The sequence below is a fragment of the Urtica dioica genome, chromosome 8 (genome assembly GCF_054948205.1).
Source record: "Urtica dioica subsp. dioica isolate 48M chromosome 8, U.dioica_male_clone48M_v1_H2, whole genome shotgun sequence".
In the NCBI taxonomy this organism is placed as follows: Eukaryota; Viridiplantae; Streptophyta; class Magnoliopsida; order Rosales; family Urticaceae; genus Urtica; species Urtica dioica.
Genome location: NC_142763.1, coordinates 10,154,106 through 10,180,629, shown reverse-complemented (window position 1 = coordinate 10,180,629; position 26,524 = coordinate 10,154,106). Strand labels below are relative to the sequence as shown.

Sequence of the window (26,524 nt, the reverse complement as noted above, 5' to 3'; positions counted from 1 at the left end):
CTAATTGGTACGCCAATTTTGTTTATTGCCATCAATGATGTAATCGTGAACAGCCTCGCCACAAAGGTTGACAAAGAGACTCAAACCGAGCCACAACCAAGACCCCTCTCACCTTATACCATGTGAGAACTCATTGTTATTATTATTATTATTTCTAAACAAAATGTCTCTGTGGAATAGGTTTTCACGTTATATATATATATATATATATATATATATATATATATATATATATATATTTATATATATATATATATATATATATGATATGGTCATACTCTTGTTAATAAGGGTCTTTTGTATATTTATACCCTGAATGTATATTAAATGATCCTCACTGACAGCAAAGCTGTCCTTAAAAAAAATGTCTCTAAGATGTTAACAAGTTATTTTGTAATGCTAAATAGGTATGAAGACTTGAAGCCTCCGACATCTCCGTCACCATCGGCTCCTTCTTGTTAATAAGGGTCTTTTGTGGCACTTATACAAAGAGGAAATGCGAATGAAGTTTCGGCATTAATTTATTATGTAACGAAACACCTACAGTGTAAATTTGCATGATGTAATGTGCTGTTACACATACTTTTTCCCAAATTTTCTTCAAAGTCCTTTTTCTTGTCTCATTAACCTCAAGTCTAAATTATTATGGAAATGGTGTATAGCCATTATAAAACGTGGAAATTTCATTTTAGCTAACATTTGATTAATATATTTAGAAATTAGCCACCACTTTTAGCCTAAAAGTCCAAATTATCATTGCAATTGTGGCTATATAGCCGTTTTTTTTTAAGGCAGCTTTGCTGCAGTGAGTATTGAACCCACGACCTCCACACAGGAGGTGGTGTGGAATTACCATTAGGCTATCCTATGTACCACCTATATAGCCGTTTTGATAAGTTGAAATTGTATTTTAACTAACGTTTGGTTAATATTTAGAAATTAACCATTTTTTTATTCACTGGTAAAAAGTGATAGTAGTAGCCAACTTATTTTCCGCCCATTTGACATTGTGTGTAAGCTACGATCAAATGCAAACTGCAAAATCAAGGAACCACTCCTATTACACACGTAAATGGCTAAAGTTGGACGCGCATGAGAGGAAGCCAAATATCCACAAGTCGAAAATCATGATGAAGAGAAACAGCAACAAACAGAGCGTCATACGAGATAGCTATCCAAACCCTAACTCAATTACATTCTTCCTCTCTCACGAGGATTCGTATCCTTCCATGGACCATCTCGACAAAGGTTGCACCCTCAACGCGATAAATCATCTTCATTGGTAGATATGAGATAATGGACACCTATCTATTTTAATCCTACTTGATTTTCTTTCTTTCACATATATTTTTAAGGTCATTTGTTGCCGATGAGAATTGAACACGACTTCCTTATTGTGTGTTCACTAACTCCGCTCTATTAGAAGTTTTCCTTAGCGACTAAAAAAGGTCTTAAAACCTACTTTGCCGTAGTCACTTGTGGTTACATCCACTTATGAAATCAATCATCAATAAAAGAAAAATAAAAAATAAAAAGAGAATTGGTTAATCTTTCTGAACATCTTTTCTTTTCTTTTCTTTTTTTGTATTAACAGATGATAATGTCTAAAAATAGTGATATTTAGCATAACTTAATTGGTAATTGCATATCAACTCCAAAGTGGAGACCGTGAGTTTCAGATTACATACCATATTTACACTTCAGCAAGCCCTCGTATTATGATATGAACCAAACAAAAAGTTTTTTTTTTTGGACCTGCATTATTACACACAACAAACTCCCCAAAAAACCAACAAGGACTAATTCTCTACAACAATCTTCCCGGTGGCATGACCGTCGATGCTCTTCGCCCAAGCCTCCTCGGCTTTGGCCAGCGGGTACCTCGAGTCGATCACCGTCTTAAGCTTCCCTTCCTTGATCAAACCCACGAGGAACTCCAAGTTCTCGGCCTTGGGGCTCATCAGGAGCGGGACCAACCGCTTCGCCGAGAAAGTCAGCTTCTTCAGGGCCGAAGTCAGCAGCGCGGTGGGCCCGGGAGTGATGTCAATGACAATCCCATTCTTCCCAAGGTTCGGCTCGAAAACCGACCACGGGATTCCCGAGGCGCAGTGGACCACAGCGTCGTACTTCTTCCCCGACGGGCTCTTCAGGGCTTGCCCCTCGGGGGTCTTGTAGTCGAGGACCTCGTCGGCTCCCAGGCCTCGGACGAACTCGGCATTGCGGGCCCCGCACGTGGCGGTGACGTGGACGTTCCCAAGCTTCGCCAGCTGGACCGCATAGTGGCCGACCCCGCCGGAGGCCGCGGTGACGAGGACGTTCTTCTGCTCGCCGGTCCCATCGAGAGTGATTCCGGCGGCTTGGGTGAGGCATTGGAGGGCTGTCAGGGCGGCCACGGGCAAGCTGGCGGCTTCGGCCGCCGAGACTTCCGGTGGCAGAGCGGCCGTCAGGCTCTCGCTGGCAACCACGAACTCAGCGAATCCGCCCCCATTCTGATACATAGCAATTGTTTTTATCCTATGTTTTGGTATGAGTGAACAGAGGAAGGAAGATAATACTTCCCAAGATTAACGTAGATAGTCCTGACTATTATGGGAGCAACATTTTTTATTTAGCAAAATAGTCTAAGAACTATTGATTCTAAAACATTTTTTAGTATAAAAATATTAAACTTTTTAATGAAGTCTTTCACCTAAGCTACCTAAACGTATTTGCCAAGTCATATTAACTTTATTATTTTATATAAAAAGAACTACTTTAATTTTTAATATAACCCTAACAACACTAATAGAAGTTAAATGATTTTATATTTTTAGAAAATGTTATGTTTTCAATTGGGCGTGTAGTGATTTTTTATCCATTGACCACGTCTTCAATATATTAAAAAAAAATTAACTACGTTTTTTTAAAGAAAGTTCCACGTGATTTAATCCCATATCTCGATAGGGGTGGGTATGCTCATGCATGGACAACATGATTAGCAATTATACATAATTTATTTCTTTCAATCTCAGAAAGCTATATATGTATATGTCTGTGTGTGCAATGCATACATAATTTATTTCATCGTTTCAATAGTTTTTTTGGTTCCAATCTACTAAGTGTTAAAAGTTCGATAGGGTCAATTACTTGATCTTGTTTGACGGGAAAAAAACATTACTTCTTCTTGATTGTATCTTAGTCAAGATGCTTCAAAAACAAGAATCTTGCACTGTTGGTTTGTAAAATCTGATACTTACCCCAATGCCAGAATAAGCTACAACTTTGTCGCCGGCTTTGAATTTCTTCACTCCTCGACCAACCTCCACAACTTCTCCAGCCACGTCAGTACCTGCTCCGATATACATTGAGAGATCATCAGCCCAAAAGGAAACCATTTACTTTACATAATACCATTAATTAATTTTATGATTTCAAGATCTCATCAATTTCAAATTCAAAGCCTAGTATTGGACTGACTAAATGATGTTCTTGATTAATCCAATCCGTCATTGAAATCTTGCTCGCCGTGAAGAGGCTTCATATATCTAAAAGAGGTAAACCTAAAAAGTTCCACAAGAGCAAAAAGATAAAAGCAGAGTGAATTACAAGGAATATGAGGAAATCTGCGTGGGTAAATCGGCCTGATCACTCCTTTCTGAACTTTCCAGTCGACAGGATTAATCGAAACAGCTTCCATTTTCAACAGAACCTCGTCTTTCTTCGGCGCCGGAACAGGAACTTCCACATGCTAAAGATAAATTCACAATCACACAAACGATCGACTCAGTACACAAATCAATCGGTCTAATTATACATTTAGAAGAGCAATTGATCAACATCGCAAGTGAAAATTACCTTCAAGCCTGAAGCTCCACCGCCGTAGCCTTCGTATTGAACGGCGTGCATGAGCTTGCCAGCCATGGCTGCCATAAACCAGACAGAGAGAGAGAGTTGGGGAAAGAAGAATTTTGAAAAGCGTGAAAGCGATAAATGAAAATGAGAAATCTGGATATATATTATATATGTCGGTCTGAAAATATTCCGCGTGTTAGAGTATTGAAGGGAGCCAAGTCGACTGCACAGCTGGCAGCTGAGTCAGCAAAGAATGTACCTGTTAGTGGGAGTTAGTTAGAGGCTAGTCAAAGTTGTTAAAAGATAGTCAAAGCTGTATAAATATCTACATGTCTGTAATGATCTAGTAACGAAAACCAAATTCAATAAAATCAGATCTGAGAAGGTTTTCTCTCAAGGTCTCTTCTCTCAAAAACTTATCTTGGTATCAGAGCGATTTTAATGGCGACTGAAGATTCTTCTTCCTCGCCATCACAGATCCTGCAACAAATTCCTATTCCTCACTTCGCGCCTACGCTGAACTCGGCGATTTCTGTGAAGCTAGACAGAGATAATTACTCGATCTGGAGGAGTCAAGTTCTTCCAGCTGTGATAGGTCACAACCTTCAAGCTATGGTGTTCGGAACGAAGTCCTGTCCTCAAGAGTTCACCGAGGTCGTCAATGGCGAAGGTACGACCGTCAAAAATCGAAATCCCGATTTCGACCAATGGAACAGAGAAGATCAGCTTCTACTCAGCTGGCTCCTCTCCTCTCTCTCCACCACCATTCTTCGATCGGTAACACGAATTCGAACTTCTCATGGCTTGTGGATCGCACTTGAAAGGCGTTTTGCAGTTCGATCGAAAGCCAGACTCATGCCGCTAAGAATTCAACTCCAATCGACAAAGAAAGGAAATATGTCAATTTCTGATTTCTTTGCTAAAATGGAGGCGATAGCAGATTCGATTTTCTTAGCAGGACACGAGATCACAGATGATGACCTAATTTCGTCGATTCTGATGGGCTTACCATCAGAATATGACGTCGTGGTGGCTATGGTGAGCAACAAGCTGCAAAGCTGTGAGGAACAAGGCATAGATCTGTCAGTGCAAGAAGTTCTTGCGATGTGTCTTTCACAAGAGACTCGAATCGAACAAATGAACACCTCAGTCACAACTGAGGTTCAAAATGCTATGGTGAACTACTCCGATGCTCGCGGTGACACCAGATTCAGTGACTCTAGAGGTAGAGGTCGTTCTCGTGGAAGAGGAGGACGTAGCGGTCGATTCAACGGTGGTAGAGGCACGAACTCGAGACCTACCTGCCAGATCTGTGGTAAACAAGGTCATGTTGCCATAGCCTGCTGGCACAGAATGGATGAGTCCTTTCAAGCTGCTCCGGCGCCGCCAACTCAGACTCAACCATTCAACAAGACCGCGTTCTTTGCTGGACCTGAAACTGTGATGGATCCGTCATGGTATGCCGACTCAGGTGCCACAAATCACGTCACGTCAGACCTGGAAAAGCTGCATCTCAACTCACAGTACACCGGCCAAGAGAAACTCATGGTTGGCGATGGTAATTCCTTGAACATTACTCACACTGGTTCAACTATCCTGCCATCGAACACTACCAAACATATCAGACTAAACAATGTTCTCAGAGTACCACAAATAAAAAAGAACCTAGTCAGTATCTCAAAACTTACCTCTGATAATGGTGTCTTTGTTGAATTTCACTCTGATTATTGTGTGGTGAAGGACAAGTGCACAGGGCAGGCTCTTCTCCAAGGGAGGCTTGAGAATGGATTATACTCGTTGTCACAACCGCTCAGTTCCGGTCAAATCACTCCCAATCAGTCTGCCTTAGTCATTTCTCCATTCTCTGTTGAACAATTGTCTAGTATTGAGTCAAATACAACCAGTGTCAATTTGTCTGGATATGTACCTGGATGTTTTACAAATTCTTTGTCTGATATTTGGCACACTTGGCATAGGCGTCTTTGTCATGCTTCGAATAAGGTTGTAAGTCAGGTTTTGTCAAAATGTAATGTGTCTTGCTCTACAACCAATATAGACTCTTTTTGTAAAGCCTGTCAGTATGGTAAATCACATTCATTGCCATTCTCTTTGTCTCAGTCTAGAGCTACAAAACCGTTGCAATTGATTCACACAGATTTATGGGGACCCTCACCTTGTCTTTCTACTCATGGCTATCGATATTATATTCACTTTATAGATGATTATTCTAGATTCACTTGGATCTATCCCTTGAAACTTAAATCTGAGGCCTTAACTGTCTTCAAAAATTTCAAAAAATTTGCAGAAAAATCACTAGCCACAAACATATGTTCTGTTCAAAGTGATTGGGGTGGAGAGTTTAGGTCATTTACACCTTTCTTGACCGAGCATGGAATTTCTTTCCGTCACCCATGTCCTCATGTTCATGCTCAAAATGGCCGTGCTGAGCGAAAACATAGGCACATTGTTGAGCTTGGGCTCTCAATGCTTGCTCAAGCCAAACTCCCACTCTCACTGTGGTGGGATGCCTTCTCTTCTGCCACATTCGTTATAAATTCCCTACCCACCCCTGTACTAAAAAACAACAGCCCTTTTCAAACTCTTTACAAAAAGATTCCAGACTACAATTTTTTGAAAGTCTTTGGGTGTAGTGTGTTTCCACATTTGCGTCCCTATAACCAAAATAAGCTTGAATTTCGGTCTGCTCACTGTGTGTTTATAGGTTATAGTCCTCTACACAAGGGGTATAAGTGTCTGCATCCATCTGGAAGAGTATACATCACACGAAATGCTATCTTCAATGAAAATTCTTTTCCCTACTCTTCTCTATTTCCTGAGCTCACCAACCCTGTCTCTGTTCACTCCCCAACTATCCTACCCTATTTTGCTTTTTGTCCTGCTCATTTGTCCTCTAGTGAGCGTGACAACGGGTGTTCTTCTCATGCTGATGGAGATGGGTCGTTGCCGAGCCCCACCACTCATACTCAGGTACATGTTTAATCTCCCTTATCTGTACACAACCAACAAAACTTGTCTCCAATACCTGGTCCCACAACCTCGTCTCCATCACCTCTTCCTACCCCACTACCAAATACAGATGTGTCTCTCTCTCCCAGTCCACCACCCCCTATCTTATCCTCTCATCCCATGACTACACGGTCAAAATCCGGAATCTCAAAACCAAAAATCTTCAACATCTCCAGATATCCTCTGGCCATAGAACCCGGCCCTGTTGAACCTGTTACTGCAGCTCAGGCCTTGGTCGATCCTCTCTGGACTCAAGCTATGCGTGATGAGCTTTCGGCGTTGAAAGTTAACAAGACCTGGTCCTTGGTTCCATTTGACCCTCAACTTCATGTCATTGGAAACAAGTGGGTATTTAAGGTCAAATATAATGCAAATGGATCGGTTCAGCGTTACAAGGCTCGTCTCGTAGCCAAAGGGTACTCTCAAACCCCCGGTGTGGATTTCACAGAGACTTTCAGCCCGGTGGTTAAGCCGTGTACCATCAGACTTGTCCTCACGTTGGCCGTGTTCAACAATTGGGATGTGCAACAACTTGATGTGAATAACGCATTTCTCAATGGAGTCTTGACTGAGGATGTTTATATGCATCAGCCGGATGGTTTTTCAGACTCGACGCGTCCAACCCACATTTGCAAGCTCCACAAAGCCCTTTATGGGCTGAAACAGGCTCCGCGTGCCTGGTTTGAGCGCTTGAGGGTAGCTCTTCTTGCTTGGGGATTTGTTGGGTCTCGCTCGGACACGTCTATGTTCATTTATGCCAAGGCTGGGGTCTACATCCTGGTTCTAGTATATGTTGACGACATTCTTGTCACCGGCAACGCTGCCGGAGTTATTGCCACACTCATTGGTGACTTGAATGCTCAGTTTGCCCTGAAGCGGTTAGGGTCTTTACACTATTTTCTTGGCATTGAGGCTCATCGTGATGCGACGGGGCTGTATCTCTGTCAGTCCAAGTACGTCGCAGATCTCTTGCGCAAACTCAACATGATCGATGCTAAGGCGTGTTCGAGTCCGTCTGCTCCCAATCAGACTCTGTCCAAAGGGGGGGAAGTAATGGAGAATCCAACATTGTACAGGAGTGTGATTGGTGCGCTGCAATACCTCACGATGACTAGGCCTGATATTGCCTACATGGTAAATCGGCTGAGCCAATATTCTCAGAGTCCGTCAATAGATCATTGGATGGCCTGCAAGAGAGTTTTAAGGTATCTCAAAGGGACAATAACTCAAGGTCTCACTTTCAAGCCGACCAAACATCTCATGCTCACAAGCTTTGCTGATGCGGATTGGGCAAGCAACCTGGATGATAGAAGGTCTACTAGTGCCTATTGTGTGTTTTTGGCTGGCTGTTTGATTTCTTGGAGTTCAAGAAAGCAACAGGTGGTATCGCGCTCCAGCACCGAGGCTATCGGTCGCTAGCTCATGCAGCAGCAGAAATTCAGTGGATAAAATCATTGCTTGGAGAGTTACAGATCAAGCTGCAACATATGCCGGTTATATGGTGCGATAACATAGGAGCTGTTGCTATGGCTGCTAATCCAGTCTTTCATGCAAGAACAAAGCATGTGGAAATTGATCTTCATTTCGTGAGAGATATGGTGGTGGAGAAGAGGCTGGAGATACGGTATGTGCCAACAACTGATCAGACGGCTGATGTGTTGACGAAAGGGCTTTCAGTGACTCGCTTCCTCAAACTCAAAGACAAGCTCGGCATAGAAGAAATCCCGCCTCACTTGAGGGGGGCTGTTAGAGTATTGAAGGGAGCCACGTCGACTGCACAGCTGGCAGCTGAGTCAGCAAAGAATGTACCTGTTAGTGGGAGTTAGTTAGAGGCTAGTCAAAGTTGTTAAAAGATAGTCAAAGCTGTATAAATATCTACATGTCTGTAATGATCTAGTAACGAAAACCAAATTCAATAAAATCAGATCTGAGAAGGTTTTCTCTCAAGGTCTCTTCTCTCAAAAACTTATCTCCGCGCAGCGAAACGTGGCAGGATTTTAGGCTTGACGAAAATTAGACGAGAAAATCACGATTTGCGACTCTTGGCAAGTATCTAGACATGATGCCATTTCACATACGCGTTGAAAAGGTGTCAAAGCCGCCACGTCACACATGACATCGACCTTAGGCGCGTAGTCATAAATCAAATGTAGCATATGTTAAAAAACTTACCGTTAATTTTTTTTTAAAGAATAATAGAAGAGGCTAAATTGAATATGTGTTGAGTTTAAAGTAAATTTATAATACAAATTATTCTAAAACAGAAATTCTAGGTCGGCCCGCATGCCCGGCTCAACCACGAGGGAGATAAAGCATTGGCTTTAGGCCTCATAATTCAGGAAGACTCGTACTTGACAACTTAACAGTATACAATGTAAAAATATATATCATCTTACGTTTTCCTTTTTTTTTTCGGGTATGTGCTGTTTTTTGCTTCACATTTATACATGTTACACATGTTACATAGGCCCACTGATCACTATTAGAATTTGCGTCAATGTCACAAATTCGTCGGGTTTTTGCATTTGTATCACAAAGTTGTCAAAATTGCATTTGTGTCACGTATTTACATTCGTGTAACATGTGCAAATTTCAAATTACTTTCTTTAATCATTTAATCTTTTTATTAGTTATTTCATGTCTTCTGAATTCTTACAATACCTTATTAAAAACCACTTCATCTTCCTCTAAAACTTTCTAAAATTTTTGCGTGTGACTTATTTGCAATTGAATTGCCAATTTGTGACATAAGATGCAAATACCACTTAATTTATTGAGTCATTTTTAATGGGCCTACTTTATAGTAAAAAAAAAAAATTATTATTCCCCAAACATTTTTTTTTTTTTGAGATCATTCCCCAAACATTAAACTACACTTTTTTTTTTCTTACTGTTTTTTTTTCTTTCCCATTCTTTTAATAAAGTCATGCACAGACACATACTATTAAACGATGCATTACCCTTCAAATTATAAACATGCAAATTATAAATGATATATATATATATATATATATATATATATATATATTCTTCAAATTATGTTTCTTTTGATTGCAAATAAAGTATAAAGAAGTCTGCTATCATTTGTATTTCTCTTTGTTTATTTATTGTCTTTGTTTCTACTCTGTATTATTTATGTTGTTTGCCTCATAAATATCAATTAGACATTAATTTTGTGTACTTTTTGTTTCTGATTGTTGTATATTGTCAACAATTGTTGGTTTGACTTAATTTTTAATATAAATAAAGAATAATTATATACACTTCTAATAAAAATTATCAATATTGTAGTATGATAAAATTAAGAAAAAAAAAAAGAAGAGAAGAAGTTGGTTTTTTTTTTTTTTTTTTTTTTACTAAAAAAGCCCTATTTAGAACGTTCGCTTTAGGCCCCGAAATGTATTAAGCCGGCCCTGGGCCCGCCCTAAGCCGAATGAGATACAGTGGTTTTAATTTACCACTTTGGCTTGAGGTTTTTCACGGGTGTCGTATTAGACGTGATGAATGGAAATCAAAAGATAGCATGAACGTGGTATATATGTGGAGAAATTTCACAAACTAGAACAAGTAGAGTGGTAATTCATTAATAGATTCATTATTAAAATTTTATCCACAATAGATTTTTTTTTACTCTTTTGCCTTTAAAATAAAATAAAAATTTAACACTTGAATTGATTCAAATTCAAATACCATGTATGCCTCTAACTTGCGCTTCTCAATACACATCGGAGATGGCTAGACGACATTAAATGACGCTTAGACAACTGACAATGCTGGACGATCCGTTGACGTCCATGTTTTTTTTTTTCCCTCTAGTTAACAACTAAACAAGAAGAAACAACAATTACTTCTTGTCCATAGTGATTTGAATATAAACAATTACTAATTAGGTTCTCTTGTTCTATTTTCTGTTGGTTCTTTTGTTCGAACGAAGGACGTCCTCTTTAGATTTGTTATCTTTTTCAGGGAGAGGGAGAGGAGCAAAGAACCGGGGAATATCAGTGCGTCAATAAATCATATTGAATGAGAGACTATATTAATGCTAGGAGTATTTTGATCTAAAAGTTGGCCAAAAGTCAATTTCGGATAAAGTAAAAATATCGAGTCTATTAATGAATACTATAATGGAATTTGAGTTTTTCTATTTTGTGAAATTTTTCGATATGTAAGTGATATGAAGGAGACCGTCTATGAACTCATCGTAAAGGTCATCCAAATATATTATATGCCTTTGAGGTCATCCTAAAATAAAACAAAAAAAAAGGCATCCTAGGCTCAACATCTGCCAAAAAAAAAAAAACTTGTATAGAATTTTTGTGTCGTGTCTTTTAATTTCAGTGCCAAATCGAGTGAAATAAAGAGTCATAGTTCCTTGCTTTATTTTAGTTCCATGTCTAAATATGGGCTGACGATTAGTGCACTGTAAGAATAAATTAGTTAGGTTCTCATTCCATGTTTTTTTTACCATGTATATTTGCCTTGTCAATATTTCATTACCATGAGCGTCTGAAGAAAGCTAAGGTACAATAAGGTGTCCAAAATTCAACCTAAAGCAAGGCATAAACAAAGTATTATTAAGGACATACCACAAAATGAGATCGAATAACTTGCATATGGGCTTCTCCGTTTGGTGTCCTTGGCCCATCTTCTCTTCGTCACCTAATCTTACAATATACCAAACTAGGATTAGTAAAAAAAAAAATTCTTTTTCTCGATGGACTGAGCGGAAAAATAGAAAGAAAAAGAAAAAATAAGAGATTTTATTGGGGAAGATTGTAGGTACCAAATTAGTATGATGGTATAATAGGTAGAATTTTGTGTATCTCTCATTTGACTTTTTTTTTTATCGGTCCTAGTTTGATAAATTTTTTTAAAAAGTAGGAAAATGAAAATTGGCCTTAATTTAGTCCTACTTTTGGCAATTTTCCTATATTCAAACTATTTACTCGGTAGAATTAAAATATACTAAATAATATTTTATAATAAAATGGTTATAATTAAAAATCAAGAAAATATTTAGGTCTAAGGTAATGTGGATAAATATTAATAGTTAAGCACAAAATAATATATTTTCGTGCACTAATGAAAGTATTCAAGAAGACAAGCCTCATACAAAGAAATGGACTCTACCAACAATAATAATTCCCGGAAGATCAGAACCCTAGAGAATTCAAGACCTTATAACTTCTTCCTTGCTTGACTTGTAGAACTCACCATTGTAAAGCTATCCTCTACAAAGGTGTATGTCCAACTCCAAGATCCACAAGGTCTATTTAGTGTCGATGGCCTGGATGCCTAAAGTTGGACGTGCCTGAGAGGAAGCCAAATATCCACAAGTCGAAATCACGATGAAGAGAAACAACAACAAACAGAGCGTCATACGAGATAGCTATCCAAACCCTAACTCAATTAGATTCTTCCTCCCTCACGAGGATTCGTACCCTTCCATGGACCATCTCGACAAAGGTTGCACCCTCAACGCGATAAATCATCTTCATTGGTAGATATAAGATAATGGACCCATATCTATTTTAATCCTACTTGATTGTCTTTCCTTCATATATATTTTTAAGGTCATTTGTTGTCGATGAGAATTGAACACAATATCCCTATTGTGTGTTCACTAACTCCGCTCTAGTAAAAGTTTTCCTTAGCGACTAGAAAAGCTCTTAAAACCTACTTTGCCGTAGTCACTTGTGGTTACATCCACTTATGAAGTCAATCATCAATAAAAGAAAAAGAAAAAAAAAAGAGAGAGAATTGGTTAATCTTTCTAAACATGGTAAGCCAATACACAATTCAACAATAAGCTACAAAAAAAAAAGTATTAAAAACAGCTAATTCTACAGATGATAATGTCTAAAAATAGTGATATTTAGCGTAACTTAATTGGTAATTGCACATCAACTATCAACTCCAAAGTGGAGAATGTGAGTTCAATCTTCATTAGCAGCAAATCTTCCTTATAAAAAAAATAAAAATAAAAAATAGAAACAGGACAGAGAAGAGAACACTAGAATTGACATAAATGTTCTAAAGTTCTTTCTATTATGTATTGAACACCACGTATGCTTATGGTTAGATATGAGAATATAGGCTGAACAGTACTTTTTAAGTATGTCTAGTTTTTTAAGTCCGAAATCACTACACATAACACACGTGAATTACGAGGCAAATTACACTAAAAAAAAAAAACAAAAGAAGAAAAAAGCCTCTCAGACATTCTCAGTAAAGTAAGCGAGAGCCTCTTTATAATTACTCATCAAATCGTAGGCGATCGTGGTGACCATGTCTTTGAAACCTTCGCCGAGCTCAGGCAAGTCCTTGAACACCCCTTCCAGGGAGCCACGTGTCTGCTCCAGGAGTCCCGCCAGCGTGGACCCCAGGAGCACAGCGGACCCCGCCGCGCCGTCCTTGACGAGATCGAACGACGTCGAGATCGCCGCCGAGATCGCATCCACGGCCGCGCCGACGACGAACTCGAGGACACCCTTGATAGCCTCTGCCACGTGTTCCATCAGCCCTTTCGCGTTCTCGCCGGGGACTTTGAACGCCTTGATCAGCATCACCAACAGACAAGCTATGCCTGAGAATATAAAGCGCGACACAAAATACGAAACATTGCTTATGGCTATGAAGACGACTTTGACGAGCAATACTGGCATTTTTTTTCTTCTTCTGGTTTCAGATAGATGACAAATTGGGAAGAAGAAGACTTGGCAAGGAAGGCGAGACAATAAACTTAAGATGGGTATGTTTATATATTTTTTAAATTGTAGTGGAACTTTCAATGGGTTTTAAGTCTCTAAGCAATTGGCAAAAAAAATTAATATCGTTTTTTTTTTTCTTTTCTTTTCCTCGATTAATCACGTAATGCAACCGTTTAAGTTGTTTATTATAGTTGGTTTACTTTAGGCGATGGTGGTTGCATTATCAAGTTTCTTAGAAACTCAATACATCTATATAATTATTAATTTAATTGGGTGATGGGAACTAAAATTTTATATTATTTGAGATGAATGAAGAAACTATTTAAGTGGATGCATGACTTTTGATCGGTCTCGCAAGGTATATATAGATTAAATTATAGAGACGAGTAATATTATTAATATTTGCTGGACTAAATGACATTGAATATAATTATATAAATCTTGGTGTCAATTTGAACTCTCTACGAACATGCTCAAGTGAAAGTGATTTCCTGCATTGACTTTGAATTGTCTACAAATAAGCAGAAGAATTTAATTTTTAATTTTTTTTTATCCTTAAATTCGAGTCGAGTTACTTGACGAGGGCATATTTTATTAGCTGTGATTGGATTTTAGACCCTTATTCTCCATGTAAGAATTCACTCCCAAGGAAGAAAAAAAAATGATTAGTGCTGCTGGGAAGCTCAAATGTGCAAGGAAGACCAACAATGGCCTTCTACGTTAACGCAGAAGACGAACGTAAGCAAAAATTAATTGTACAGTAACGAGTTTTCAACATAAATTGCAATTTTCTTATAAAATAAGCAATTGGCACTTGTCAAGAAGAGTGCCAAAAATAAGATCTCTTATCATTAAATTCCAAGATAAGATTTGATGATATACGTAAAGGTCTTTCATAGTATACATATCATCAATCAAACTATTATTGTTCTAACTTGCTTCTAAGTACCCAAGTTGTTCATTGTTTAAAACAAAAAACAAAAAACAAAAAGAGGTACCCTCTCTATCATAGAATTCATAGAAAAGATATGATGATATATGTAAAGCTCTTTCAGAGTATACGTATCATCAACCAAACTATTATTGTTCTAACTTGCTTCTAAGTATCAAAGTAGTTCATCATTTCAAAACAAAAACAAAAAGTGAAAAAAACACCCGCCACACTTTAGCATATTAAAGAGTCAACAGGGAAGGGTATATAAACTATATGCTATATTATAGACAGATATAGAACCAGGCAATCCTATTTACAAACCAAAAAAGGCGAGTCTTTTTTCTTCTTCTTCCACCAGAATTCAGTTCTGCTTGAGCTTATAGACAGTGCTCACGCACTCCTCTGCATCCCAAAGAAACGACCCGAACGCGACAGCCTCTAGTACGAGCCTCTTGAGGCTCGAAAAAGATGTCAAAATGACTTCATCGGCGTCGATTGAGCCGGTATTCTCGTCCCCGAAGAGCGCGAGGCTGTGGCTCGCAATCAGCCTCGTGGCTTCCTCAGACTTTAGCTTCGCGCACCGCTCGAGCGTGTCGGGATCGAACCCCATCACGTAGCATTTCAGATTCTCGGGTTTCTTTTCTTGGCCGCTTGACGCTTCGACCGGCGAGGACCCAGATCGGACGTTCTTCCCGGTGTGGCCGAACAGAAGATTTTTTATCCCGCGCTGAAGGGATTTCCTCTGCCTGAGCGGAAGATCTTGGCTATCCAAGTTAGCGCATTGCTCTAGCTGGAGTCTCAAAAGGGCAGATTTCAGAAAGTAGCCATATAAGATCGAGGCCACGTATATTTGGGATAGAGCGGGCTTGGAAATCGAGGTAACAGCCCAGTTCTCCGTGACGCTCGAATTTGTTCTCAGCCCGATCACCGCGGCAGTATGTTCCTTAACGATCTCCAAAACATCGAAGCTGAAGAGCGACTCGAGAGCCCAGTCCTTCGAAGGCCAAATCTCCAGTCTTCCGTTGTAGATGCACCGAGACAGTTTTGGGACCAAAGGAACTTGAATCTCGGAGAACTTGTAGAAGATCAGCAAGTACATGATGTCTTCGGCGGCGAGCTGGCATTGACTCTCTTTCAGCTGTGCTATTCTCCTGGGAAAATCAGAAGCATATTAGGACGGAAGTATTGCGATAATGTTTTATGACTATTTTTCAGACATAACGTTAGCGCCCACCAAGGAACTCAACCAGTGATTCATCGGCTCTTATCTGTTTACCGTAGTAAACCCATCACAAAGCGATACTTCACACTGGTGGAAATTTTCCTTGCAGGGATTGTCTGTGCAAGATGATGTTAGTCATTGTGGTTAATCATTAAACTCGACTGAAGAGTGTCCTCGCAGTGTATCATCGGCAAACTGTCAAGATAATCAGCATCAAACCACAAACTAAGACAGATTTATTGGGGACAGCCAGAGAGTAAGTTGCTACAATGGTGAAACTTATCCATAATGGAGAAACCCTGAATACCGAACATTGGAAGATTACTATGATATACGACGAAACAAAGTCTTAAACAAAAGAAAATTGGTTTTCTTTTCTTCTCTGATCAATCATAACAACGAAACCGAAGGCACCGGCCACCGAGTAACTGAACATAGCAGAACATTCTATGCATTACAGAGCCATGTAAGGTTCAAATTACAGATTGTGTATCACGAGTCACAGCTATAACAATGAAACGAGGACTTAATTTTTTCCAAATCCAAACACCATATTGCTCTTCATACATTTCCGAACACAAAAATAACGAATTCTAACTGCAATTTTGCACTGAAAATAACAGAATCAAACAGTTTTATCATGTAGGAACTATTCGCTGAATTCTGAGGTTTTTTAAGTACTATCTGCGACTTAAATTTGACAGATAATGTATTTCCAAACACCAACCCATCAGAGAAACGAAAACCACGTTATTATTCCTTTAAAGTTTAAAGCAACTCGAAAGTCAAAATCCTAGACCTCTAATAAAGAAACAAATATCTCGTCAACGAAAACACTCTCGCACATGCCATATCACATGACATAGTTAAATATCACATCGTAAATTGCGCAAAAATTAGCGATAAACCATGATCTAAAACGTAAAATCATCAATAAACCAAACATATTACTGGACGCAATAACAAATTTTTATATATAAACAGAAGATTAGGAGTAAAAAGAGTACCTATGAAGCGAAGCCTCTGGAGATCCAGCGCCGAGAGTCATCCGCTCCCGAGCGGCGTCGCGATCATCGGCGAGGCGCTTGAGCTCGTCGGCGGCGGCGATGTAGAAGAGCTGTGGATGGTTCTGCAACACTCCGACGAGTTCTCTAGCCGACGGAGTCCTTGGTCCGAGCGGAGAGTTCAAGCTGCTGAACTCGCAATCCCTCGCTCCCGCGGCGGCGATCACCCTCAGCCGGCTCGGCTTCGCGGCGGCTCTGCGGAGATCGACGGCGAATTTGCGCCGGATTCTCAGGCTTCGTCGATGATCAATTGCCGACGGAAGCGCAAGGGTTTTCTGGAGCGAGAGACAGTTTTCCATGAACTGCTTGCGATTTTGATCGGAGAAATCAAAAAAATTAAATTCTTCCTGATTGGAGAGTGAAGACGGAAAGTTACGGAAAATCAGTCTATTGTATATAAATAAAGAAGAAAAATCAGTCTATTTAGTAATATATAATATTTAATATCCTTTAAAAAAAAAGAGAGAGAAGATATATATTTAATACACTTTGCTTTAATGGAATATTAAATGGATAAGATCTGGTATATTCTATCCTCCTGTATGTTGAGTGGAGCCAGAGTCAAAACTCAAAACGTGGGAGCTGAATTCCACTACCATCAAGAGTACGGTAATTAGAGTACATTTGTTTGACTTTGCATTTTCATCAAATTGGACGGTCAAGATTCAATTGTTTTCAGATATTTTCAATGCTAAGTAAAGATTAGCATTTTGGTGGTGATGTGAAAGAGAGAAAACTCTAGACGCGACCCCACCTCAGCCTGCTCTCCCCACTGATGTTTTGGATTCTTTGGAATTTAGCTGAGGCAACTTGGATAAGATTATTATTATAATTCCTTTTCTGGAAAAAAAAAAGAAGATATTATCCAGTTACAACAATTAGGTTTTAAATTTTAAAATTATGTAACTTATCTTTTTAGGTTCATTTGTCATGGGGCGCTGTCTAACTTTCGAAACATACCTAACTTTCGAAACATGGCATATTTTTTTCTTTTGGGATAATAAGAACTCAACCTAGCTTAATGGCTTAATCGGTCTTCCAATAAGCCGATAAGGACGGCTTAATGGCTTAACGGAAATTTTCCTTCCGTTAAGTCATTAAGCCGTTTCCGTTTCTTATTGGAAGACATTATTCCGTTAAGCCAATAAGCCGTTTTGATTTCAATTAATATGTAAAATCAAGAGGACTAAAATGTTACGTTTTTTTATAAAAAGGGTTAAAATGTAAATCGAGACGTTTTTGTTTTAAGTAAGAAACGTGGACGGAACCACGAAAATTTTATTAATGAACTCTCACTTGTGGCGGAGGAAAACCGTGGTTACAATAAATATCATAAAAAGAAAAATAAAACGAAAGGATTACAAATATTCAAGAAACGAGATTATATCCTCATGTTTTCTAAATTGACACCAAAATTATCAAATTCATCAACGTAAATAAACGTTTCTTGAGAACGATGTTCGTGTTGACACCAATCTTTGTAAATGGTTAGCGCCTCGACCATTTCGGGTTTCAAGCTATGTCTTCGGTCGTCAATAATGCGACCCGAGCTACTAAATGCCGATTCGGACGAAACCGTTGAAACCGGGATTGAATGTACATCTCGGGCCATCTTGGACAATATTGGAAACATGTTTTCGTGTTGCTTCCACCATGTCATCAAGTTCAGATCCTCTTGGCCCATAGATGCAAATTGTTGAGTGTTGTATAGCACGATCTCGTCGTGCTGTGACGTCTCGGTAGCGGGTTCGGGATGTGGTGACGAACTTGGAGTTGAACTTCCTCCTCGAACAAAGCGAGCTAGATCTCGAAACACTCCTCTACTCGTTGATGGTACGTGTCTCGATGGACTCGGCTCGGGGGCAGTTGGGATTTGGCGTTGATAAGACCTAAAAAATGTGTAAAACTCTTCCACGACCCTAGTATGATCATGTTCTACGTAATCATTTCCAGTCATACGTTTCAAATATTGCAAAAAAGTGAGATAACCTCCGAATTTCATTCGAGGGTCCAAAATGCATGCAAAACCATATAAGCAATGAATTTTCTCGATTCCCCAATATTTTTCAAATTTCTCCTTCATGGAGTTGATACATGGTCGAAAAAATTCAAAATGGTTCGCTTCATAAAGATGTGCAGCAATTTTTGTAACCGTATGAAGCGCCAAATAAGACGTGGGAGTGTAAACCGCGGACAATGCACATGTTTCATCATAAAAAATGTGTAAAAACTCACAAAAACACTTAGCCACTGCAATGTCTTCGGCGGTAATGTCGTGACCCCCCTGACGTCTCACAAACTCCGTAGCAACATCTACGTATCCGGTGGCTAAGAAAGTAGTCAACATTAGCCACGTTGAGTTCCACCTAGTGTTGTTATCTACGTGGAAGGTTCTCTCCTCAAGGCCGTTAAATAAAAAACGTCTCTTTAGGGAGTCTACTCTAGAGTTTGAGCTGTTTATCCAAGATATGGCTTCTCTTATTTTAGTAATAGCTACGTCGAAGTGTGTGAACGCGGCCTTCACTATAAGGTTGATTATATGCGTCGCACATCGTTGGTGTAAAATGGATGCTTGGTTCGGTATCCTACTTCGTAAAGCTCTAACCATGCGGTTGTTGTTTGCGGCATTGTCTAGGGTGATGGATATGATTCTATCACGTAGGTTCCACTCATCTATAACACTTAAAAGGATATCTAAGATGTTATCTGCGGTGTGACTACCTTCTATTCTCTTAAAGGCTATAATACGCTTATTAAGGTTCCACTCCTCATCTATGTTATGGGCTACAACACTCATGTAGTCCATCTTAGCATTACCAGTCCAAATATCGGACGTAAGGGCAACATTAAACCGCCTAAGCATGAACAGGGCTTTCAGTTCTTCTTTGTCTTGTTCAAAAAAATTCATGATATCACTACGTAAAGCTTTTCTAGAAATCTCTATGATGTCAGGCGCCAAATAATGAACAAATCTACCAAATCCTTTACTTTCTACATGTGAAAATGCTTGATCGGTAGAAACTATGTATTTGACAAGTTCTTTCCTATATTCTTGGGGATCGTGTCTACTTACCTGAGTGTGAGACGAGGAAGATCCGGGGAGGACGCACATCCTGTAGTGGTGGTGCAATGCGGACGTCCCTTGGTGCCTACTGTCGGCGTTGATGATCTTCTCACATTTGTTGCATCGCCCCTTCTTTCCCTCGTCGTCGTTTATCTCGGTGAAATATTTCCACATTTCGGAACGAGGTTTTCTCCTCCTCCTTTGTTGTCTAGGTTGAGGAATTTCTTCGGGATGTTCTTCAGGATCTTCTTCAGGATGTTCTTCGGGATTTTGTTGTGGTTGTTGTTGAGGAGGTGATTGTGACTCTCGATGAAATCTACGAATTCCTTCTCGATATGCCTCGTAAGCGTCTTCGTAAACGGGAGATCGTGGTGGTTGTTTTGGTGATCGTGGTCGTTGTTGTGGTGATTGTGGTGGTTGTTGTGACATATGAGGATGTTGTTGTGGTGGTTGTTGTGACATATGAGGATGTTGTTGTGGTGGTTGTTGTGGGACAAAAGGAAATATCGGTGCAAATTGGTCTAATTGGGTCATCTCTTCTTGAGTGAAATTGTAGCTCGGGGGTTGATATGAAAATCTTGGATCGGGAACGGGGGCTTGGATTAAATCGGTGTCTTCGAAATTTGGAATTTGAGAAAGGGCTAACCAATTTTGCGGATAATTTCGAGAGGGCGGGTTTGGTTGTTGAACTTCTTGATTTTGAGCCTCTTCTTCATGTGTAGATGGTGATGGTGTGAGCGTGCGACTTGAGCTTCGACGAGAACCTCGACGAGATCTTCGGTGAGATGATGACTCGCCAGACATTTTGGTACATAAATTATATTTTAGAAACTATAATATATTAAACTATATAGAAAATTTAATTTAGAAACTATATTATATAAATTACATAGAGGTTGATGAGATTGTAGAGAGATTGTAGAGAGAATTTGTTGGATGATGTTGTGAGAAATTGGATTGAAATGAGTTATATTTATAGAGAAAATGATGAAAGTGTAAAAAAATTAAAAAAATCCGTGTATAAACAGTAAAAAACGGTCATTTTTGTGTGACCATTGATGAAAAAACGGTAAGAAAATCAACGGCCGAGATTCAACCTGGCTTCAACGGTCAAATCCACCTCAGCCTCGCACGGATTCCGCGGAAGCCGACTTTCCGCGTAAACGGCTCCGCGGAAGCCACCATTCCGTCTGCGCGGAAGCCGATAAGCCGCATTCCGTCTGACGCGCGGAAGGACGGACGGTCGCTACGTAGCCGTTTCCAACAAGCCAGGTTGAATAAGAACCACTTCATTAACTGAATATTTTGGCCAAATCAAGCATGATTACATTGAAGATAAAAAAAAATGGTCTAAATGAGAATCAACATATATTGGACAATAAAAGAAAATTGAGCCAACAAACATTGACTCGTGAAGAAGGAGCCTAATATCATAATAATAGCTTCCATTGTTGTCAGAGGGAGGGGCTTGATCGGAGATAGCTTGGACCGCAAGCTAGCAATCTGACTCCACCGAAGGTAAACGTAAACCGTAAGTCTGATCAAAATCCTAGGCATTCCTGAATGGTGACACATTACGCAACATAAAATTCATATCATATAATCTCCAACGACACTTTTGAATTCTGAACTCGTACTATCTTTTTTATTTTATTGAGAAAATTACTTTCGCCGTGACTCGAATTCTTCTCCTCATTTACAGGGGTGGGGTGGGGGGTGCTTACCAACTGAGCTAGTCCCTCTTGAAAACAGCCGGTACCATCTTTGAACACCGAGCATCGACGTTTAATTTAGATGACCCGTTGTTGGTGTCTCCCACTCTTTTTTGGCCTTCCCATCGGAAATGGGGCTATCGTGATTGCCATTTCCAAATTAGGAAGCAAATGGTATTGCTTGCTAGGATCTATTTCGTCTTTGTTAAAAGATTTCCATAGATGAGCCAGTATGTTCTTCATCTTGTCGTTAGCCTCGAATAGCAAACGGCCATGAGACGTCAAATTTTCCACATGGCTTTGACGTTGTGGCAACGGAAGAAGGTGTGGGAAACAGTTGCTCCACATACACGACAATATGTAGCACAGCTTATACCTCTTTTTGGCAAAGAGTTGCCATGGTAAGGAGACAAGCTAACGTAAGCCTAGACATGAAACCCCGAATTTTTGGTGGCAAGTTTAGATTCCATATAGTATTCCAGAGATGGGATGGTGATGATGATGAGTTGTTTTTCGGCTATTATCGAGTACCCCAATATGACTTTGTAGAGATTTGAACATAATATTTAAACTTTAAATACAATGTTTTGATCTATAAAGAATAGGTTACCTAAATTAAGCCAACAAACAATTTAAAAATGTAGTTTTTGAGTTTTTAAACAACACCCATATTTATATCGTCAAATCATTGGTGGTTGAATCAGGTAATTACTTATCGTTCTTGAGGGTTTTGTTGGGTGTTGATCCTTCTTTTCATCAGTGCAACTCTTTACTTAAAACTGGGTTCATTATAGTAGATGATATCAGAAAACTTTGCGAGGACATGAATGGTTGAATTTAGCTTTCAAAGCGCTGCACTTCACTAAGACACAATCTCATTTTAAAAGAGAGTCGCACCAGGTTCGAATGATCAAGAACCTCATCGTGTAAGCATGTTTTTGCTATTGATGTCTAATACACGTGATACGAGAAACAAATTCTATTGTTTCAGGAAGTGGAGAGAAATGTGGACGTAAAAACTATCAGCCGTGTGTGGAGTTCCACTTCCATGGGTGATTTTTACTCTCTTCACAAGAAGCTTCAGAGGATAGTCTATCCCAGCGGAGATCGTTGAAGAGGCTCCTTCTTGGTGGTTTTATTTTCTTGATGGTATGTGTAAAAGCAGGGAATAAAGACTTATTTTGGGACAATAGTGCGGACCTAGGTTCTTCCATATGTAGCGAGCAATAGTGTGTATAACCTGGGATTTTAACGAACGATACTTATGTTTTCTGCGATCGTTGCAGACTAAATTGGGAGACCTTTACACCATAGTCCAAATCACCGTTGAAATTCGGTCCAGAATGTTCAACAAATAATCCATTGTTTTAGGAGGCCCTGGGATCTTTTTGAGGTCTCTGGTTTCTACTAAATTCTGCGACGAAACTCTGCATGATGTCATATGTTTGAGGTAGCAAGTAGACATTCTAAACCGGAAAATGTTATACAATGAAACTAGAAAAAGCCAACGAAAATGTACATCACTAAGACCTCAAAACCTGTTTCCAGTCCTGTTATGGCAGCTCTGCTAGTACTGAAGGTACAATAAAGCCATATCTTATGACCAAAACAAAGAATTCATGAATCCAAAAAGTATCATGCACCTGATCAAATTGAGTCTGACCACAATGGCTCAGCGGCTGAGGAAGTATTGCGTCTCTTTCTCATAATTAGATATACTAAAGAAAAAGATGCCTTGAATCGATGTTAGAAAACGTTCTAACCGCAAGTTTAATTATTGTAACAAGTTCTTTCCGTGCTCGAATAGCACTAAGACTACTCGAAAAGAATTCAAGAAGACATCATTCTTTTCAGATAGTCTAGTCTCCTATACACACAAGTTTCGTACCGATATTATATTATATACCGCCATCGTAATCATAATATAGACATCTATGCCCGGCAAAATCAACATAGTGATAGAAACAAACAAACAATAAAAAGCTAGTCTTGATTCTCGTCCGAGTCTAGTGTTTTCTTACTATCGACTTGTTTTCCTATCCAAGAAGCGACAATGGGAGTCAAGGCAACGGTTGGAGGGAACCTGATGGGAGAGGCGGCCTTGTGGGCCGCGTAAGCGAGCGCAAAGGTCCCGACTTTCTCTCCGGCCTCGCCGGCCGAGATCCCGAGCCTCAAGAGCAGAGCCTGAACGTCGATCCCGGCGCTGATCAGGACGTAGCACAGCGAGAACGAGATCGCCGAAAGAGTTATCGACGTCGCTAGATACGCTCCCCCGTATTTCGCCAGAAGCTCCTTCGCTTCCGCGCCCTTTGATTTCTTCTTCTTCTTCCCGTCCTCATCTTCTTCTTCTTCTTTCGAGTTGAATATCTGCGCATCAAAGCAAACTCGATTATCAAATTCCGAGAATGCGATTATTTTTTTTTGGAGAAATTGTACAAAACAGTCAATTGATTAGCAAAATATCCAAAGTTTTAAGTTTTCAGCTAAATAGACAAAGTTATGTTAGCAAAACTCGATTTTCAAATTCTGAGAATGTGATTATTTTTTGGAGAAATTGTACAAAATAGCAAATTGATTAGCAAAATATCCAAAGTTTTAAGTTTTCAGCTAAATAGACAAAAGGTATGTTGGCAAAACTCGATTTTCAAATTCTGAGAATGTGATTATTTTTTGGAGAAATTGTACAAAACAGCAAATTGATTAACAAAATATCCAAAGTTTTAAGTTTTCAGCTAAATAGACAAAGTTACGTCGGCAAAAGAATTTATTATCGCGTAATCAATTTTTAGTAAAATTTTGTGTATTTCACTAATTTTAGACGAACCTCGATTATTTTGCAAATCTATAAATTTCAATTACTATTCAGCTACAAAACCCTTTTTTTCTTTCTTTTTCTGTTCCAATAGAGTTGTACCTTCCAAAGACCAGCCTCTAGACCATACTTTTTGGTGATTTCTTCGGCGGAAGACGAGGGAGGCGGGTTCTTGATTTGGTCGGTGGTGTTGTTTTCTTTGAGTGCGAATTTGGTTTTCGTTTTAGAGAAGCGTTTGAAGTTGCCGTGGAAGGGCTGTTGAATCGGCGAAGAGGATTTCCAGTTCGGGAGAGTCACTCTCAGCTGACTCGTGTACACTGTTATGGTTGTCATTCTGTTTTTCAATCAACCTGTTCAAATGGAAACGGTCATTTGTAATTCTGTACACAGACCAAAATGAGAATATGAATAGCTTTTCCTTGGGTTGATAAAAAAATAGCAGCGACATCGAGAGTCGGAGAGTTTAGAAACAAAATAAGAAATCCACCAACCTGGTTCGGCTGTTGTCCTGATGCCACGTCACAGAATGGGGGGCAGAGAACCGGTCCGGCGGCGGAGTGAGAGAAGAGCTCGGAGAGAGAGAGAGAGAGAGAGAGAGAGAGAGAACAGAATGAAAATGAAGAGGAAACAAATTATCCACGTGACTTCCTTTGAATCAACCACACACAGAAGCTCTACTCGACTACGTTTCAATTCCAAACTCCAATTAATAATTTTGGGGGAAATACCCCTTGTTTTCACATAAAGTTGCAAATATAGACTTGTTGTAGAATTTTTTTTTCCCTCCATAAAATAGTCATTTAAAACTTATTTATTAACAAAATAGTCAAAGTTTTAACTTTTCACTAAAGTACTCAAATTTATGTTCTTAAAAAAAATTTAACACCCAAGATTAAATTTTTTTACGATTATTATAAACAATTTATTACTTTTAAAATATTTAATCTTTGAGTAAAAAAAATTGAAACTAAATTATTATATATTTTGGCTATCTCACTCATTTTAGACAAACTTAAATTATTTTGTAAATTCATAACTTCAAATTAGCTATTTAGTTAAATCAATCCTTTTTTTTTTATCAGATTCATTAACCAAAAAAGTCTAAATTAGCATTTTAAAGCTTATCAAACTCTCTCAAGAAGCTCTACAAAGAGAAATGAGAGTTGAGTACATATTTTTTTTTGGTTGTCAAGTTACTTTTATACACAAATAATAAACAATACCTTGAATTTGAAGATCAGATTGATGATTTGCCACTTCAGTGACAACTGACAGCAAACTTTGCTCTTCTATCTACAACTTCGAACAGATCTAGACCGAGAAAAATTTATGAATTGAAAATTAGCCTTTCATGTAATTAAAAATGCTAGAGTGACCAAAAACTAAAGATGGAATGGAATGAAATATTTTATTTATGATTATTTCAAATTAACCTTTCAGATTTACTGATAAGGAATCATGGATTGACTGACTTCTATTTTATTTATGGAATAGGATGTTACGTGTGGTAGTGTTTTAAAAAAAAATTAATTACAAAAATAGTGTGTCTAAAATATTTATCTAGAAAATTATATTTTTAAAGTTGTTAACAATTTTTTTTTATGTTTTCAAATTTATTATAAAAAAAATATTTACTGTTTTGGGCTCTATCTTCTTTATTTATTGTCTACAATATTATTTATAAGGAAAATGACTATTTACCGTTTAAAATTACTTTATTTTTTAAAAGATTTTAAATAGTCACTAAGGGCACGTTTGGTAGTAAAAATCAAGGAATAAAATGCCGGCGAAAATCCAAGAAAGTCGCCGGGAAATTCGTTGCCGGAGGGACAGCGGCGGACGACAGGGAAGAAACTCGTTTCGTTGTGTTTTGTCGCTGGAAAATCGGCGAAACGACACGCCGTTTCCTTGAAAAACGACCGCCCAATGTCGTTGAAGTCTCAGTATAAATAAAGGGCATTGTAGCGAAATAGCCAAAATGAAACTATAAAATTTGTTTTTAGCCTATGTTTCACAACTTTTAGGGAAATAGCCAACATGATTATGTGGCAATAATTAAGGTCTTATTTACCCTTATTTATTAATAAATTCGTCATTTTCTCTCTCCTATTTTTTTCCTACATTTTTTTTTACATAAAAACTTCAAAA

The 26,524-nt window shown here is 38.9% G+C and overlaps 4 protein-coding genes and 1 long non-coding RNA gene across 5 annotated transcripts in view; 1 reads left to right on the top strand and 4 right to left on the bottom strand.

The window, feature by feature from the left end:
* Window positions 1–623, top strand: LOC149387947 (uncharacterized). Its single transcript, XR_016300957.1, has 2 exons — window positions 1–122; window positions 408–623. It is a non-coding gene; the product is annotated as an uncharacterized LOC149387947 (long non-coding RNA).
* The window catches only part of CHIP (carboxyl terminus of HSC70-interacting protein), a 58,837-nt gene that overhangs the window by 1,732 nt on the left and 30,581 nt on the right, over window positions 1–26,524 (bottom strand). The gene's annotated exons all lie outside the window — the stretch shown is intronic.
* On the bottom strand, window positions 1,523–4,019 carry LOC149387946 (chloroplast envelope quinone oxidoreductase homolog). Its single transcript, XM_089623639.1, has 4 exons — window positions 3,835–4,019; window positions 3,586–3,727; window positions 3,237–3,328; window positions 1,523–2,489 (listed from the first exon to the last, which is right to left on the bottom strand). Exons 1-4 carry the CDS (start codon window positions 3,907–3,909, stop codon window positions 1,800–1,802), a joined length of 999 nt encoding a protein of 332 aa, XP_089479765.1. The 5' UTR covers window positions 3,910–4,019; the 3' UTR covers window positions 1,523–1,799.
* Window positions 14,543–17,200, bottom strand: LOC149387945 (UV-B-induced protein At3g17800, chloroplastic-like). The gene is made up of 2 exons (XM_089623895.1): window positions 16,732–17,200; window positions 14,543–15,653 (listed from the first exon to the last, which is right to left on the bottom strand). The coding sequence occupies exons 1-2, from the start codon at window positions 17,085–17,087 to the stop codon at window positions 14,864–14,866; spliced, it is 1,146 nt and encodes a 381-aa protein (XP_089480021.1). The 5' UTR covers window positions 17,088–17,200; the 3' UTR covers window positions 14,543–14,863.
* Window positions 23,334–25,035, bottom strand: LOC149387944 (FAM210B-like protein). Its single transcript, XM_089621725.1, has 3 exons — window positions 24,868–25,035; window positions 24,479–24,726; window positions 23,334–23,931 (listed from the first exon to the last, which is right to left on the bottom strand). The coding sequence occupies exons 2-3, from the start codon at window positions 24,707–24,709 to the stop codon at window positions 23,548–23,550; spliced, it is 615 nt and encodes a 204-aa protein (XP_089477851.1). The 5' UTR covers window positions 24,710–24,726; window positions 24,868–25,035; the 3' UTR covers window positions 23,334–23,547.